Source organism: Phacochoerus africanus, chromosome 3 (genome assembly GCF_016906955.1).
Source record: "Phacochoerus africanus isolate WHEZ1 chromosome 3, ROS_Pafr_v1, whole genome shotgun sequence".
Taxonomy (NCBI): Eukaryota; Metazoa; Chordata; class Mammalia; order Artiodactyla; family Suidae; genus Phacochoerus; species Phacochoerus africanus.
Window position 1 is genome coordinate 198,328,826 of NC_062546.1, and position 17,944 is coordinate 198,346,769.

Below are 17,944 nucleotides of genomic sequence, written 5' to 3' on the forward strand. Positions count from 1 at the left end.
TCCTGCTCTTGCCAGGGGACGTCAGGGGAGGGGACGTGTAACAGTTACAGTCCCCTGGGCACCTGTGGCTACAGAGGGGCTCCAAGGTGAGGCAGCATCCGAGAGGAGAGAGGAGTTGCACCTGCCTGGATTGCTGATGGGAGAGGAGCTTCTGCAAGAGCCAGGAGGGCTTCCCAACGCAATTGATTTTTGAGCAGTATTGCAGAGTCTGAGGAGAAAACGTCCAGGTAGACAAATGTGGGTGGAGAGGGCTTTCCGGGCCGAGAGTAGAAAAAGCAGGGGACGCCCAGAAACAGGGTGTAGTTTGGCGTTGCTGGGGGATGTGCCGCAGGGGAACCCGAGAGACAAACTTACAAAGAGAAGCCCGGGGCAGCAGCCACAGAAGCTAGAACTTCTCCTTGAGCTCAAGGAGGGAAGTGCCGTCATCTCCTTTGACTCAGCAACTGTGTGATTGAAGAGTGCTGAGGCCAGAAGCAGGATGAGTGTTCTCAGCACCGGGGCCCTTTGTCTCATCACGGCCCTTGAAGCAGACAGACAGGGGACCTTCGCTCCCAGAGTCGTAGGAGAGTTGATCCACGTGGTGATGTCCACCCGGACCCAGGGGAATTAGAGCAAAGCTGTCTTCCGCCTGGTGCCAGAATGGACATCCTGACCCGGGAGCCCTCAGATTGCACCCCCTCCCAATCTAGCAAGCCGTGTCGCACGAAGAGAGCAGGGCCAGGCCAGGGGGCAGGTGGGGCCCCCTCTCATCTTGGCTGTCTCCTTGGAGGGAGGGGACCACCGCCCCTCTGCCAGCTTGCCTTAAGAGCTCGTGGCCTCTGAACACGGAGGGTCCAGGCCGTCCCGAGGACCTCTTGGCTTCATTAAGGCTGTCTGGGCCTTCTCTCAATGGCAGGACAAGCAAAAAATCAAATTGCTGAAGTCAACTCATCAACACTTAGGGAAGATAAAGGCAGCGTATGCTCAAGTCAGTGGGATTGCAGATTAGCACTGGGTGGAATTCAGACAGAAGATACAGATGTCTGAGGATAATCTTATCCGGAATCATTTCAACTCTGCTGCTGGTTTAGGAGTGTGAGAACATATCCCAAGAGAGACAAAGATGCCCACGATCGAACAGCAGACGAAGGCGAGGAAAAGGCTCATTTGAGAGAGATTTAGGATGCCAGACCTACAGGACTCGGGCAGGGATTGGGGTGGCAGGGAGAGGAGAACAGGGAATCACCAGTAACACCCGGAGCTGTGCTGGCGGAGGGGCTGTTGCCGCTTGCGTAACTGAGGCCGGGTGCTGCTCTCAACAGAGGTCGGAGACAGACACGTAGCAGGTGCAGGGAGGAGAGCTTGGTCTTCTGTGCGGGGCGCAGTTTGAAGGATGCGTGGGACACCCAGACCAAGGTGTCCAGTCAGCAGCATGATGGACGGGTCTGGATTCCAGGCGGCTCGGGTTGGCAGCGCAGATCTGGGCAGACTCGTACATCAGTAGCGGTGCGCACACCATCCCCGTGGACCACGTGCTGTGAGAAGAAAGGAGAGCCGAGTGCAGAGGCCAAGAGCGGCAGCATCTGAGGAGCCTGCCGAGGAAGGACCAACACAGGGGAGAGGCGGCGAGCGCCCCCTAGTTCTGTGTTCAAAGAGCACATGCACCTGTGACATGAATCTCTTACCTGGCCTCAGGCATTTGTGTGTCCACAGGAAAAGGACAGGTTCTGTACAGACATGCTCACATTATTTATTGTGAGACATATGGGGCCTCGAAATTTGTACATTCTCATGTTTTGGTTATCATCCAAAATACCCATAGTGGGAGGTTTCTGGTGGCCTAGTGGTTGAGGATCCATTGTTGTCACTGCTGTGGCCCATGTCTAGGCCCTGGCCTGAGACTTCCACATGCTACAGGCATGGCTAAAAGGAAACAAATGAGAAAGTCATGTTGGGTTGAGAAGTAAAAGGAGGTGAGAAAGCGGAGAAGCACAAGCTATTCCGAGGACCGTCTGTGAGAAGTGGGGGGTGGGGGGCAGAGGGAGAAGGAGACCCAGCCTGGGGAGGGGGTGTTGCTGGCCTGAGGAAGGGAGACTGACCTTGTATTTCCGTCTGCGGGAAGGGTGCAGACCCAGCAGGCAGGTGGCTGACGGCGACGGTGGGCAGGAGAGGTCCAGACAGAAGGTCAGGCTCCAGACGGGAGGACCCCTGCGAGGGACCAGGAGACCAAGGCGCCGCACTTCGCAGGGGCGGGGGGTGGGGGGATGGTGTCAGAGGGAACAGGTGAAGGGCAGGGAGGAAGGATGCTTGGGAGGGGTCGGGTCTGATGTTCACCTCCTCAGATTTCTGAGAAAAAGAGTTGAGGTTTTCTGCTGAGAGCGAGGGAGAAGGCAGTTGGGTAGGAGGTTTCAGGAGAGCAGAAAACTGGGGGGATGGAGTCTGAAGGGCGCGTGGGAAGGAGCCAAGCAGAGGCAGAGCCGGGACCGCCGGCCTCCACCAAGTCCAGTGGTTCTCTCTGTCAGCGCTCAGCTGCGACCCCTGAAAGCGGAAGGGCAGCTTGTAAGAGCGACTGCGGGGGCCACCGCTGGGACCGTGAGAGGGACTTGGAGAACTTCGAAGGAGCTCTCACCGGGGAGGGCAAGACAGGCCAGGCCACGGCTGGGGAGGGGTGTCAGGGGACGCGTCATCGTTCCCATGATGCTGGTGGCAGCCAGCGGTTCCTCAGCTGCTGGAGAGACCCGACTTCTCCGCCCTGGCTTTACATCGGGCTCTGCACTTCTGACTGGGCCCGCTCCAGGTTCCGGGGCGGATCGCACGTAGCCGATGCGTGTGCGGGGACCGAGTGTGCGGGGACTGCTCTGGCGCAGGTCTCCCCTGAAACATCAGAACTTGTATCTGAAAAGCAGCGCCCTGAGAGTGGCTCTCTGTCTCTCCAGCCTCCCTCTCATGGGGATCTCTGCTGTGCTGTGGACTTGACACATGTGCCATGTGTCATGGAGCACATTCCTGGTGACCCCGGCAGAAGTCAGGCCCAAGTTCTGGGAGGCCCTGCCATGCCAAACCACACATGTAACATCTTCACTCCTTTTCCTTTGAAAGACAGAGAAATAATCATCTATTTACAAAACTGTATGGACACAAAGATAAAGACTATTTTCCTAGAATTCCATCTGAATCCCGCCCCAAGATCTAGTGAAAGTTTATTAAGAGGAGCGCCCTTTAAAAATTTGGCATAATTATACTACCCCAAACGTATGAATGGTTAGCTTTTCCATGAGCATTCAGGTTCTTTGGCATCAGACCATTGCAGTGTGCATTTTAAAATGTTTTCCTCTGGGTAAGATACAGGATGTCCAGCAGCGTTGATAACCTGGGCAGCCACTGCACCTACCAAGAGTTTTTAGGAGAGCACAACCAAAACAGTTTATCTTAGCTTAACATACTAGCAGCCTATGAAATTCTTATGGAAAGATGTTTAAATAGAAGTCTACCATGTAGTTCATAAAATGTTTTATGTGATCCAATAAACAGGCAACATAGAAAGAAGAGGTGATGTGTTTTCTGGGTCAAAGTCCATCATTTGTAAACTAGAGGTGCCTGCTGTGTGTCAAGTGTCAAGTGCTAGCTAGGAGGACAGGGACAGGGACAGTCTTCATTCCTTGAGATTCCCACGGCTCATAAAGAGGCAGTTAGGGAGCATCCTGGGGGAGCAGGGAGGAAGGGGCCGGTGGAAGGAAATGTATAAAACTCAGCACATGCTCCACCTGGGGCTCTGGGCAAGTCTCCAGAGATGCTCGTGAGCTGAATCTTAAAGGATGTGCTAAAGTTGGCCAGATGTAATGCATCCAGAAGGGCGCTCCAGAAAGAGAGCACAACATGAGTAAGAGCTAGAGCAGCCAGCAGGCCCCTGTGGCTCTGGGGAGTCCAGGCCAGGGCACGCAAGGACCTGGTGGAGCGTGGGACACCAGGGAGAGACTTTACTGAGCAGCTTTTACTGAGCAGCTTATTTTACTAATAAGAGAACCAAGATTCAGAGCGTTGGACTAGGTTCCCCATATTGCACCGGAAGTGGTGACCCAGACCTAGACCCCCAGGTCGTCTGGTTACAAAGCCTTTACTCTTCCTTCCCAAGTTGCACTGCTCATGAGTCTGGGTCTCCCTCTGTTGGTTAATCGTCTCTAGACTTTTTCTTTTTCTCTTTTTTTTTTTTGTGGTAAAGTCCTTTTTGCAAATAAAATCTTAATCCCCAACTCCAATATGTGAAAACAGATCAGGGTGTCTTTCATTAGCATAAACTTATTCCGTATGTAAATGGATAACCGTTCTGAGATCAAGTTGTGAAAACAGTGGCTTTCTTTTTAACAAGCTCTTTGATGTTGAAATAAACTTAAATTTACAGAAAAGTTGCAAAGACAGTACAGAGAGGCCCCTTCTTCCGCCCCCCCCAGCCCCCGCCCCGCCCCCCCAACATCTTCCATTACCACGTACATTTGTCATAAGCAGGAAGTTGACATTGGAGCACTGCTATTAACTAAATCCATACTTTATTTGGATTGCACCAGTTTTTCCACCAATTATCTTTCCGTTCCAGGGTCCGGTCCAGGGTACCACGTTGCATTTAGTTGCAATGACTTTCTTTTCACAAACACTAAAACATGAAGTCAGGAATTACGTTATGTTCGCAGATGCTCAGCATTGTGATTGAAAATAAGATACTGCCTTGCACACGTAGAAAAAATGCTAACTATCTGTTAAAAAAAAAAAAAAAAAGGTATTAAGGCCTGGACTACAGGCATGCAGGGCAAGCAGCCTGCTACCAAAATGCAGTTGGTATAATTATCTGGTAATGCAGCCCAGCCCAGAGAAGAAGCACTGCACACCCAGAAAACTCGATTTATTCTGACTTGGCTTGGCTGTCATACAACATACCATAGATTCGGCAGCTTAAACGACACACATTTATTTTTTTTCACCATCTTCGAGGCTAGAAGTCCCAGATGAAGGTGCCAATTCACTTCCTAGTGAGGACTCTTCCTGGCTGGTCGAAGGCTGTGTCCTTACACGGCCTTTCTTCTGCGTATGTGCAGGGCAGGGAGGGGGCATCACCTCTCAATTTACCAGGTCAGGACCCCTCCCTGAGGACCTCATCTAACCCTGATTACCACCTAAAGACCCCACCTCCAGATGGAGTCACATTGAGGGTTCGGGCTTCAGCGTAAGAATTTGGGGGACGTTATTCCATCCGAAGCCTAGTCCAAAGGCTGAACTTATGTGAAATCTTTACAATTCAATCACGAGATGTATAGTATTAAAAATGTCTCCATTTTGGACCATATGTTTGTGCAGGTAAATATGTATTATTTTATAAAACACGATATATGCAAGAAAATGTTAAATATTTAGAATACTTAATATTTAATACTCATTAAATAAGTGAACAGAGAAAATAAAGTGTCATCTGAGCAGTTGGTGCAAAAGCAACAGCAAGAAAGATTTTCAAAAGTAGTTGTCTTAAAGCTATTAGCAGAAGTCTTCACATGGCCATTAGATTTTACGTGAAAAGATACAGCATCTTTCAGAATAATGCCAAATGATGCAATATAGTTATTAACTGTTTGTCACTGGTGTAGGCTATGAGTTCCAGAATTTTCTTTTCCATTCCAAAGGTTATTTACTGTACTGAAACAGCAAACGGATGGCTCACACAGAATCAGAGACCACTGGGGTTTGTTTTGCTTTTGCTGATAATGGAGCTTAAGCAGCTAACTTTGCCTCAACAGGCGCGTGGTTGCAGCTCTGTCACTTCGCAGTGACTCGGCACAGGCTTACAGCGTTACCCTGCTTGACGCTGCAAAACTAGGAGGCACACAGTTATTCAAAGGCGTGCTGAATAAACTGTCTGTTAATGTTGCCGCCTAGTTTGAGAGGTGGGGGGTGAACGATGGAGGATGCCATTAATCAAGAAAAATATGGAAAAAGGAATAGATTTAAAGGTAGGAGGAAGGGGAAAGTCTGAAGTATCTACAGAGCATCCAGGTAGGGCTGTTATTTTGTCTTTGGAATTTTAGAGAAAACAAATAACATTCCAGGAGAGCTGTTAAGTCATCATTTGAAAGTAAGGCGAAGAGGATTTCTTTTTTAAAGAAATTGAAGAGGGGATGCCATGGAGTCGGTTTATAATGGGATCAGAAAGATCCGGAAGAGGAGGAAATAACAGAGGCTTCGGAAACTACAAAACGAACCGACCGCAGTGTTCCTCCAGGGAACCTGGATCTGTGGCCCTTTCGGTGACTTTCTCCCTTCTAGTTCTATTGCAGTGTAATGGACAGACGGAACTGTGTTAAGTTGAAGGCGTACAGCATGATGATTTGACTCACATTATGAAATGACTGCCACAGTAAGTGGAGCGAACATTCACCATCTCATGCAGCTACAGCATTAAAGAAAGAGGGAAAAAATGTTTTTCCTTCCAGTGAGAACTCCTAGGATTTACTTTCTCACTTTCAGAACTAATGTGCAGCCGTGTTGATTCTCTTTCTCGTGTTGCACGTTACATTCCTAGGATTTGTGTATCTTATCACCAGAAGTTTGTACCTTTGGACCACCTTCATCCAGTTCCCCTTCGCCCCATCAGTGACGTTTCACTGGACTATTCTGCTAATGCTCCAACCTGTGATTTGGTCGGTCGCAGTGTTTTCAATTGCCGAAGCATTGACTCAGCACTTTTACTCTGATGAACCCCTGTCACGAGTTAACACTCAGCCCTTGGATTCTTTTATTTTCCCCTGCTTTGTTGAGGAGCCATTGACAACTATAACTCTGTATTTTTCAAGTGTACAATATGATTGATAAACACACACACTGCGAAATGATGGCCACGATCAAGATAATGAGCCCATCCGTTGCCTCACACGGTTCACTCTTTATCGTGTGGGGGGTGAGAATGCTTAAGATTTCCCTCGGCCAGTTTCAAGTGCACAATGCCTTCTTATAACTACAGTCACCATGCTGTTCCCCAGGTCCTCGGAATTCATTCATCGCATAACAGGAAGTGTGTAAAAGTGCTTGACCTCCATCTTCCCATTTCTCCCTTTCCCCAGCCTCTGGCAACCACCTTTCTACTCTCTGTTTCTATGAACTCGCCCCCCCCCCTTTTTAATAAAGAGTCTACATATAAGTGATACATACGGTATTTGTGTTTCTCTGTCAGGCTTATTTCACTTGTCGTGAGGCCCTCCATGTTCGTCCATGTCGTCCCACATGGCAGAATTTCCTTCTCTTATGGCTAAATAATATTTCTGTGTGTATGACATTGGCTTTAGCTATTCAACTGCCAGAATACACTTAGGCTGTTTCCACGTCTTGGCTACTGTGAATGATGCTGCAGGGGACATGGGAGTGCAGGTATCTCTTCAAAGTACCAATCCTGTTGCTTCTGGATATATACCCAGAAGTGGGATTCCTGCCTCACACGGTGGTTCTGGTTTTTGATTTTTCGAGGAATCTCCATACTGTTTTGCCTTGTGGCTGTACCAATTTATAATCCCTCCAATAAGGTACAAGGGTTCCCTTTTCTCTACATCCTTGCCAACGTTTGTTATCGCTTCTCTTTTGGATGATAGCCATCCTAACATGAGAGGCGATATAGAAATTAAGAAAGCTGTCCCACTCACAGTTGCATCAAACCCAGTAAAATACTTGGGAATTTAACCAAGGAGGTGAAAGACCTATACAGTGAAAACTTTCAGACATTGATGAAAACAAAAATTGGTGGAGACGCAAATGAGTAGGAAGATACCCTGTGCTCTTGGATTGGATGACTTAGTATTGTTCAAATGTCTGTGCCACCCACAGTGGTCTGCAGATTCAGTGTAGTCTCTATCAAAATTCCAATAACAGTTTTCATGAAAATAGAAAAAAACTCTCACAAAATTCATATAGAACCACAAAAGACCCTGAAGAGCCAAAGCAATCTTGAGAAAGAAGCACAAAACCGGAGGCATTGCACTTTTGCTTTCAAACTATACTGCAAAGTTGTCATAATCAAAGCAGCGTGGTACTAGCTTAAAAACAGACACATAAACCAATGGAACAGAATAGATAGCCCCCAAATAAACCTATGTGTAGATGGCTAACTAATCTTTGACGAGGCTGCCAAAAGTACGCAATGGGGAAAGAATCGTCTTTTTAACAAATGATGTTGGGAAAGCTGTACAGCCACATGCAGAAGGATGAAACTGGAGCCTCTCCTAAAGGCTCCTGGAAAATTATCGGATAGTGTGGCCTTTCTGCAGAATGTTGGGGAAAAAGAGCTTCCTCCATCTTCATCTCGCTGTGGAAGCTCAAGATGTTCACCAAAACTCCACCCTCTGGGCCCTTCTGAGTGTTAGGTCGGCTTGCAAGAGGATGCTCACGGACCTGTTCTCTGGTTGCAGGTGGTCCCCATGCTTCCCAGGCTGCTTTGTGAGGAGCTGTGCAGCCTCAATCCCATGACTGACAAGCTGACCTTCTCTGTGATCTGGACGCTAACTCCCAGAGGCAAGGTAACAACTTACATGTGTGTCCGTTCCATTCATTGAGTCCCTGCTGGGTACTCCCAGTGTTCCTGGCGCTGGGCTGGAACCCCAGGGTGGCGGGAGGAAGGCGGTGCAGGGCAGCACCAGAGAGGAGAACTTTCGAGAAGAGCTGCCAGTCCATTTAGGAGGCAAGACTGAGCCTCAGCAGTTTGCAGCCTGTCACGGGAGGGAAGAAACTCTGTAAGCAGCGTCACGTGGGGGAGGCTCAGTGCAGGGGCAGGTGTAAATGAAGCTGAGTGTGGCTTGGCATTGGTGGGAGGAGCAGTCTGAGCCTGGTTAGGAGAGCAGACCCTGTTCGAAGGAGGACATTTGGGAAAAGGGTGGTGAGTTTGGGTAGGGGAGGTGGAATCAAACCCTGGGGACCCTCAAGTGCCACCAACAAACTGCAGGTGTTAAGGTTCCTCTGAAGTGTCCAGAGAAAGGGGACACTTGAGAAAGATGAGTGCTGCATCATTGTGCCCTCTGAAGATGAGTTCACTTTGCACAAGGTAGTGCTGTAATCGAGGCACAAGGTGATGAAACCATGGACTGAGAACAGACGAGGTCAGTGACCATTTCCTTAATGTGGGAATAAATGAGACAGATACGGGAAAGATGGCCCCCGAACAAGTCCCCTCCCCCCCCAACAGAAACGACTCTGAACTTCTGAAAACAGGGTGATGATTAGGTAAGCTATGGTACCGACCCAGTGGAATGTTGTACAATTACTAAAGTTGTTACACAGATCATGTAAGAACATGGGAACTGTTTATGCCGTAATATTAAATGGAAGTTAAAAAAAAAAGATATTTAATTATAAAGAGCTTCCAAATAAAGATGGAGGATCAAATACCAACATTTACTTTTATTCCTTCCCAAAACCTCACTAAAACAACAGTGAAGAGATTTTTTTTAAAAGACCTAAACCCACAAGGACAAAGAGAATGGGAGAGGAGACAACAGCAACAAAATTTTGGAAGCCGGGAAGCAGATGGATGAGTGGTAACTGACTTAGCAGTCCTGAGAAAGCCGAATTCTGAGCCAAGCGCAGAGAAAGCCAAGAAACAACCCAGTTGACACAGCAGAACCCTAAAAAGATTCAGAAATTGACAGCAGCAGGTAACTCTGTAAAGTGGGGGAGAGGTGGGTGAACAGGAAGCCAACTATATTGGTTGAAGGTTTATTTTAAAAGCCTACCCCTTCCATAACTTAGTAGAGGACCAGACATTTATCCTCTGGACAGGGTAAAGTAAAGGATGCCTGAGCTAGGGGACGCCACACACAGTTGTGGGAGCAGCTCCTTTGGGGGTGGAGTGAATGCTGGCATACCGAGCATCAAGAGTCCCAGCTTTTTTTTCCCCAGCCAACCTCAGAATTTTAGTAGCCAAGCCCATACCCTTGAGTCAGAAGATAGGAAAATCTTTCTTTGAGGAATCCGAGTGGTGAAGAAGATTGAAAGATAATAACCTCAAGGATTTCCCAACCAAAAGCTCAGCTGTATTTCTCTACACTGCAGCTTGCAGAGGCTAAGCTCCACCCGCACCAGCAGAGCTTTTTAGGATTTCACTGAAATCAGCCTCTTAGTATTTCACTTGCCTGCATAAAGAGACAACCCAGAGGAAAGCCTGGAAATGGGAAAACCAAAGCAAACAAACAGAAAAGCAACTAGAACAAACCAGACTGTGCAAGGAGAAGAAACTCTTTTATATTCTCAAAGAATTTCTTTTTTAAAGAAAGTACCTATATTACAAGATCTAAGTACTTTAAAAAAGAAGCATTGGGGGCAGAAGGGAGGAGCTGTTTTTTAATAAATTAGCTGCATGAAATTAAAAACATGTTAGGAAAAATGAAGAAGACTCAAGTTTCCGACGGGAAGAGAAAGTTGAGGCACTGTCCCAGAATCAGATAGAAAAGTAGAGGCCCCGTCCAGGATATCAAACGTCTATTCAGTGAACCTTCCAGAAACAGACACCAGAGGGAAGAGGGAGAAGAAATCATTAACAAAATCCCCCAGGGACATGGCCCTTTTCCGGGGGAATGTAACTTTCCAGACTGCAGGAGCCCACTGGCCGGCACAGTGATGGAGCCGCACCGGCTCCAAACCACATCGTCATAAAATTTCAGAACACCAAGGACAGAGAAAACATCCTGTAGGCGTCTAAGAAGGAAAAAAAGAGTCACATACAGTAGACCAGAACTCGGAACAACCGAAGACTCTTCTCTTATGACCCTCGAAGCTACATGACAGTGATGCCACGCTGTCAATAAGATGAGAGCGGAGGAGAGGACATCTTCAGACGTGCAAGCTCGCCAAAGAACGTACCTCTCCCCTGCCCTTTCTCGGGAAGCTACCAGGAGATTTTCTTCTTCAGAAGGAGAGAGTAAGTCAGGAAGGAGGAACACCTGGGATTCAAGACAAATAAACCAACACAGTGAAGTGAAGACAGCACCCAGATCACAAGTCAGCAAACTTTTCCTGTGGCGTAGGTGAATGTCTTTGGCTTTAAAGGCCGTTTGGTCTCTGTCACAGCTGCTGACTCTGCTGTTGTAGCACAACAGCAGACGATATTGAACAATGAGCACGACTGTGTCCCCGTGAAATTTACTTAAAACAAGTGGCAGGCGGCCCACAGGCCGTCCTTTGCTGACCCTTGACCTAGATGGTGGTGAAGAGAGTCCCAGCCCTTTGCAGATGCAAATGACAGCAGCCTCAGGTTGGCAAGCTCTCACCAGCCGCTGAACTGGTGAGGCAGTGTGATCTTGGACTCATTGGGTCTTGGACTTCCCAGCCTCCCAAACTGTGAGAAATAAGTTGTTGTTTATTTTGTTATGTTAGGGTATTTTATTATGTTAGGGCTCTAGCAGACTAATAGTTCAATCTATGTTATTTTGTTTTGTTAGGGTTCTAGAAGACTAATAATAGTTCAACTGAACTATCGATTGAACTTTCTTATAGGTTGCGTTAAAATCCATTGGTCTGGAGTCGCCGTGGTGGCTCGGTGGTCACGAACCTGAGCAGCAACCATGAGGACGAGGGTTCAGTTCCTGGCCTTAGGGATCCAGCGTTGCCATGAGCTGTGGTGTAGGTCACACACATGGCTTGGATATGGAGTTGCCATGGCTGGCAGCTGTAGCTCTGATTCGACCCCTAGCCTGAGAATTTCCATGCGCCGCTGGTTCGGCCCTGAAAAGACCAAAAAAAAAAAAAAAAAAATACACACACACACACACGTCTTTTTGAATGGCTCTTTTATTTAAAAATTTAAGTCATTTATAGACAAAATGCCTGGTTCCAAATTTAAGTCCCAAAGAATAATTAAGAACACTGATGAAATGGCGGGGTTAGTCTCCTTCCTTGAGTCTTAGGGAGGAGGTGTCCTCCTTTTCTGGTTTACAAGAGCAATGAAATGAAAACTAACCCTTATGCTTTTAAATGATTTCAATATTTGAATGTAACTGGGATTTTTAAATGAGCAAAATATTTTTTGGAAATTGAAAAGAAATTTTAAATGAGCAAAATTTTTTGGAAATTGGAAAAAATTTTAAGTCATTTAGAGAATATTGGCTTATTACGCTGATCTTCTACATGTGGACACATTTCATAATGTGATGTAAAAAATTACATTTATTAGTATCACTACCAATGCTAGGCAAGTCTTTAAGGATTAGGAAGCATGTATCATGTGTCAGATACAAGTTTCTAAAATTTTGATTTTTGTAAAAGCTCAGATTTTATCACTGGCAAAACATAATGTTGGTTGTTTTTCTTGAGGTGCCGAGTAATCATAATTTGTGTGCTACTTCGTCCTTCAAGTAGAAATGGTGTTATGTCAAAAAAGCAGTCAGTTCAGCTCACAACTCAAAATTAAATCTGCTTTTCCTCAAGACAACTGCTATACTTCAGCACGCTGCTTATGGGAAAAAGACAAATACCCAAGGGTTGCGCCATAATAAAAGGAATAACTTTTAATGCGTCATCAAGAACATTCTTAGGTGAGCCAGCTTCTTTCCTTCCTGTGAATGTGAGCTGGTAAAGAGGTAAAGAGACCCCTGACCGCTCGTGCCATTTGTTGTTGCTGCGTGATTCATGCCAGAGCATCAGTGGCTCTCCCCACCAGTGCTTTTGTACCATCAGGATAAAATAATGCCTTAGTAATATCATGAAAATAGTTCTGATGTCATGGATCCCACAGGGGTCCCAGGGAGCCCCTAAAAGTCCATAGACCATAGTTCGAGAACCACTGTTTTAGACAATTGGCGGAAAGCTTGGGGTGGATTAATGTAGAGTATATGGAAAAGCCAAGCAAATTAAAACAAGACAGTTATTAATCTCAGCTGCTCACCAAAATATCACCGTTTTACCACCCTCCGGAAGTGCACAACCCGCAGGAACTTTATCTGGATCCCAAAGCCCAGGTTTCAAAATTACCAGCTCAACAACTGACACCACCCAACAGCAAGACAAAACCAACAACCCAATTGACAAACGGGCAAAAGACCTGAACAGACAGAAAAGCCAAGCAAATTAAAACAAGACAGTTATTGGAGTTCCCATCATGGCGCAGCAGAAATGAATCCGACTAGGAACCATGAGGTTGTGGGTTCGATCCCTGGTCTCACTCACTGGGTTAAGGATCCAGTGTTGCTGTGAGCTGTGGTGTAGGTCGCAGATGTGGCTTAGATCTTGTGTTGCTGTGGCTGTGGTGTAGGCCGGGGGTCACAGCTCTGATTAGACCCCTAGCCTGGGAACCTCCATATGCCGCGGGTTCGGCCCTAAAAAGACAAAAAAAAAAAAAAACAACAACAAAACAAAACCCCAAAAACAAGACAGTTATTAATCTCAGTGGAAATAAAAGGTTGTATAGAAAGGAAAAGTAACACTGAGTATTTACATGGTCTTTATAGTTATGGTAACTTTATTGGGAGGACGAGGGCCTGGAATGGTTACATGGGTGTGTTTGAGGGCAGGGAGTACACGTGGAAAGAAAAGTAAATTCTCTTCTTCTGTAGTCAGGCATTATGAATAATGCCTAGAACTGAAACGTCAAGGCATAGTAATCAAGCAGATGATACAGCATTGTGACAGTAAATACCAAGATAGTCTGCTCAGAGGTGGCAGGTGGTCCCCTTGGGGAGGGGCAGAGGCGGGAGAGGGCCCGAGGGCTGCTGTGCTTCCTACCAAGGCTTTAATCTGCTTCACTCTTTGAACCATGGGTACTTTAATCTTTTAATTTTTATTTTTAAAAATTTCAATCATACATGAAAGTAAATAGTGCAATGAATCCACCATCCCTGTCTCCTGGATTTAACTACTGTCAACATTTTTTTCCTTTGCTAAAGTATTTTAAAGCAAACCCCAGACATCATGTCATTTCATTCGGATGGATGGATGGATGGATGGATGGATGGATGGATAGATAGATAATGTGGCTCTTAAAAATTTGGCCGTTTTCACACATAGCCACAATGCCATTAGCACCCCTAACGATTAACATGAATGCCTTGGTGTTATCTAAAACCCAGTCCATAATGAATTTCCCAGATTATCTCCAATTGATTTGTCCAGATTGGAATCAAAACAAGTCGTGCACATTACATTGGGTTTTTGTGACTCCTAAATATCTGATAATACGTTCCTTGTTAAGAGTCAGTAGGCAAACGTTATCTGAATACAGAGAAGGAATTGTGAAGACGGGATGCCAGTCATCATATTTTGGTGGGGGTGGGAACATGCATGGGGAAAAAGTGAATGGAAAAAGACCAGAAGGAAATAAAAGAGAATGCCAGTAGTGGCTGCATTGGGGTAGTAAGACTGTGAATAATTTTTCCTACTTTTTTGTATTTTCTAATGTTCTTTGAAAACATGTATTACTTTCATATTTTTATAAATGCTTATTTTTGCAAAAGTTTAACTAAATAGAAGATAAAAGCCCATAGAAGAAAACTAACTTGTGTCAACAGAAAAGAACTTTGAATCTGAATTACGCCTGCCAGAGTCAGACCCAAAAAATAAAAAGCTGCCTGATCTAATGAGTTTCTAAAATATGAGGGTCATAAAAGTAGCACTTAGAAAGAGGCAGACTCAGAAAACCCAGCTGGTCTTTAGGGTTTCCGCTAGAGGCAGCATCTAGTGACCAAGCCTCTGGCACAAGGGGACTGGAGAGCAGGTGTGAAGAAGGCCCAGGGTCCAGGAGGGGACGCAGGGCCTCTAGCAAACCGAGCCAAAGAGGAAGTGTGAGCATTTGGACCTGGGCCAGTCATGGCCAAGACACTAACCACACTCCTTGTACTGTGGTCATTCAGACATCCTACCCAGAACGAGAGGCCACATGGAGCAGGGGGTGGCCCTGGTCGGTTAGTCCTGAGATGTAGTGTCAGGTAAGTCTCTCTTACTCACAGTCAAGATGCTCAAAATGAGGAGTTCCCTGGTGGTGCAGCAGGTCAAGGATCTGGTGTTGTCACTGCAGTGGTTCCAGCCTCCACCTTTGCCTTCCAGTCCCCTTTCCTTCAAGGTCCACCGTTCCTCCAGTGCCTTTCAGTTGTCCTTCTTAGAAACCAGAGACACCAGCTGGCTGGGTCTGCTAAAGGCCCCCCTTCAGAGTCCCCCTTACCTCTCTCTTCAGGCAGCGAAACACGCTCCGATTCCAACCTGAGTTTAAGCCCTGTGATCTTTCAATGGCCTCAGCATCCTCTGAGCCTCTCAGACTCTCAGTCTCTGGCCTGCGTCGCATCCGCCACATGCTAGCAGTTTTACATGTTAAGCTCTGCTTTTGCAAAGTGGCGCTCATCAGTCCTCTCTCTACTGTTACCACAGTCACTGTCCCCTCCCGGGTCCTTGCCATCCTTCCGCGGTATGTTTGGGAGAGGCCGTTCACAGCCTCTTCATTCTAGTTCCCCAGTGGTGTTAGATGACTTTCTGGAAGCTGAATCTGGTCCTGTTACCCTGTTACCCAGTAGTGTCCTCTCACAGCTGACAGCGGGTGATGACTAGCCACAAATGTCTCATCTCCAGAGCTGGACATGCAAAGACCTCCGCCAGCCCCTCCCCCATGGTGTGACCCTCTGCCACTCATCTTTCAGCACCCCAGCCTCTCCTGTCCCCACCGAGGGGTTCGTTTGGCCTAATAGGCAATTGCTACACTCCTGAGACTTTGCCTGTGCTTTTCCCACTTCCTAGAATGTCCTTCCCTTCATCCCTAGTAATACGAATCCTACTGATCCTCTGAGCTTCGGCTAAAATGCCACTTCTTCTGTGAAACTTTATCTGTCCTTCATTCATTCATTTAGTAAATATTCATTGAATATTTGCTCTATTCAGAAACTATACAAGGTATTGAAAATACAGGAATTTAATATGCACCAAAATAGAAATAGTAGTTAATTCCTGATGGTGGATTTATAGTTTTTTTTCCTTCTCCTTTTTCCACCTGTGTTTTTTAAAGGTTTCTGCAATGAATGCGTATTACCATCGTACTGAAAATAAGAATTATTTTGAGGGGTTTGGGGGTTGTTTTTGTTTTTGTGGTTTTTTTTGCTTTTTAGGGCTGCACCCATAGCATATGGCGTATGGGGGTTCCCAGGCTAGGGGTCTAACCCGAGCTACAGCTGCCAGCCTGCGCCACAGCCACAGTAACACAGGATGGAAACCATGTCTGTGACCTACACCATAGCTCACGGCAACACCGGATCCTTAACCCACTGAGCGAGGCCAGGGATCAAACCCGCAACCTCATGGTCGCTAGTCAGATTCATTTCCTCTGCGCCACAACAGGAGCTCACACTTTGAGATGTTTTTCCCCCTTTTTTTTTTTTGATAAACAGGGGAGATATATTGCTGTATGTTTGTGAGCTGCGTGGGAAGGCAGAAAAGGCAATGTGGAAGATGAGGAAGGAATGGACAGATTTTTGGAATCAAGTCACAAAGGAGGCAGTTCCCATTGCAGCTCAGCAGGTGACAAACCCAACTAGTATGCATGAGGATTCGGATTTGATCCCTGGCCTTGCTCAGTGGGTTAAGGATCTGGCACTGCTGTGGCTGTGGTGTAGGCCGGCAGCCGCAGCTCCAATTCAAGCCCTAGCCTGGGAACCTCCATATGCCACAGGTGCGGCCCTAGAAAGACAAAAGAGAAAAAGAGGGCACAGAGGAAGTGGGAAGTCAGGCCCCAAACCCCAGCTCAGAGATTAGCTCCCACTGGGAGGAGAGGACCAGCCTGGGGAGAGTGAAGCATGGCGTCCCCATCGAAATCTGGGGAGGGGGCACCGTGGCCTGTCTGAGAAGATGCTCCGATGGGAGGATCCCCTCCCTCCCTGTCAGAACCCCGCTTCCCCTCCGCCCCTGCCGCCGCCGCAGCACCTGTTGTCTGTACTTCACTGCCGCTTGTGCACAGAGCTCATGTCCGACTGATCTTAACACCCTTGTAAGCAGAGCCCTTTCTTAATTTTTTAAATCGCCTCTGTCCCTTCCCCCACAGCCCAGGGCCACCTGCCCCAGAAGGCTCGAAAATGATTTCGTAAAGCAAATTGCACATCTGTCTTCACAGTTCTGTCTCTCGCCTGCTTTCCTAGAGCGGTGCTCCCCTTGGCGAGGTGTGTGTAGCCCAGCAGCCCCCTCAGCCCTCCTGAGCTGCATCCAGGGGTGGAGGAGGCCTCACTCACACAGCTCACGCCAGGAAAGGGCACCTGCTTCCGCGGGCCAGGCCCTCCGCGGGGCATCTGCCCCCTACTGCCTTCCATGCCCACCCTGCCGCTGCCACGCCAGCTGCCCGCCCGTGGACATGCCACGAACCTTGAAAAGTAAAACGGTGTGCTCCTCCCGGGCCATCACAGTATCTGCAGCAGAAACCCACAGACCGGGCTCCCGGGCGGGCTCGTGTGACTGGGGCTGCAGGTCACGGCGAGGAGACACGGCACTGGGTTTCGTGCTTCATCCCCAGGCACTGACTGCAGTGGCGATCTTGCCCAAGCGGCTCCAGCGAGAGACAGTAGCTTCAAAGGCTGATTCTGAAAATAATGGAAAAGTTCCCAGACTATTCATCGTTAGTTCTTAGCAGAGCGGAGCAGAATTGCTTTATTTCGGACCTGTAGAGACAGCCTGGGAGCAGAGGAAGGACTGCTGTGCGCTTTGGGTCCCTGTTTGCTAATGAAGGTCCCCGGCAACTAGAGGCTTACCTAAGGTTGCCTCAAGGTTACAGCAGACTAGATCCGGAGCACAGATTTTGCTGGGAATCCTTGGGGTTAAAATAAAAATTCAAAATAAATTATTTTCAGGGAATAAAAAACAAGATAGTTCTCATTTATCAGACTATCTTGCAAAGAATTAAAAATGATTTTTAGGAGTTCCTGTCGTGGCACAGTGGAAACAAATCTGACTAGGAACCGTGAGGTTGCAGGTTCGATCCCTGGCCTCACTC

The 17,944-nt window shown here is 47.3% G+C and overlaps 1 protein-coding gene across 4 annotated transcripts in view; it reads left to right on the plus strand.

The window, feature by feature from the left end:
* DIS3L2 (DIS3 like 3'-5' exoribonuclease 2) overlaps positions 1–17,944 on the plus strand; it is a 364,222-nt gene that overhangs the window by 259,758 nt on the left and 86,520 nt on the right. For all 4 annotated transcript variants that reach the window (XR_007134111.1, XM_047773760.1, XM_047773762.1 and 1 more), the window contains one exon: positions 8,415–8,522. Coding sequence is in view for 3 of the 4 variants with exons in the window: in XM_047773760.1 (XP_047629716.1) it covers positions 8,415–8,522 (108 nt within the window). In the remaining variant the exon portion in view is untranslated. The remainder of the gene's footprint in view (positions 1–8,414; positions 8,523–17,944) is intronic.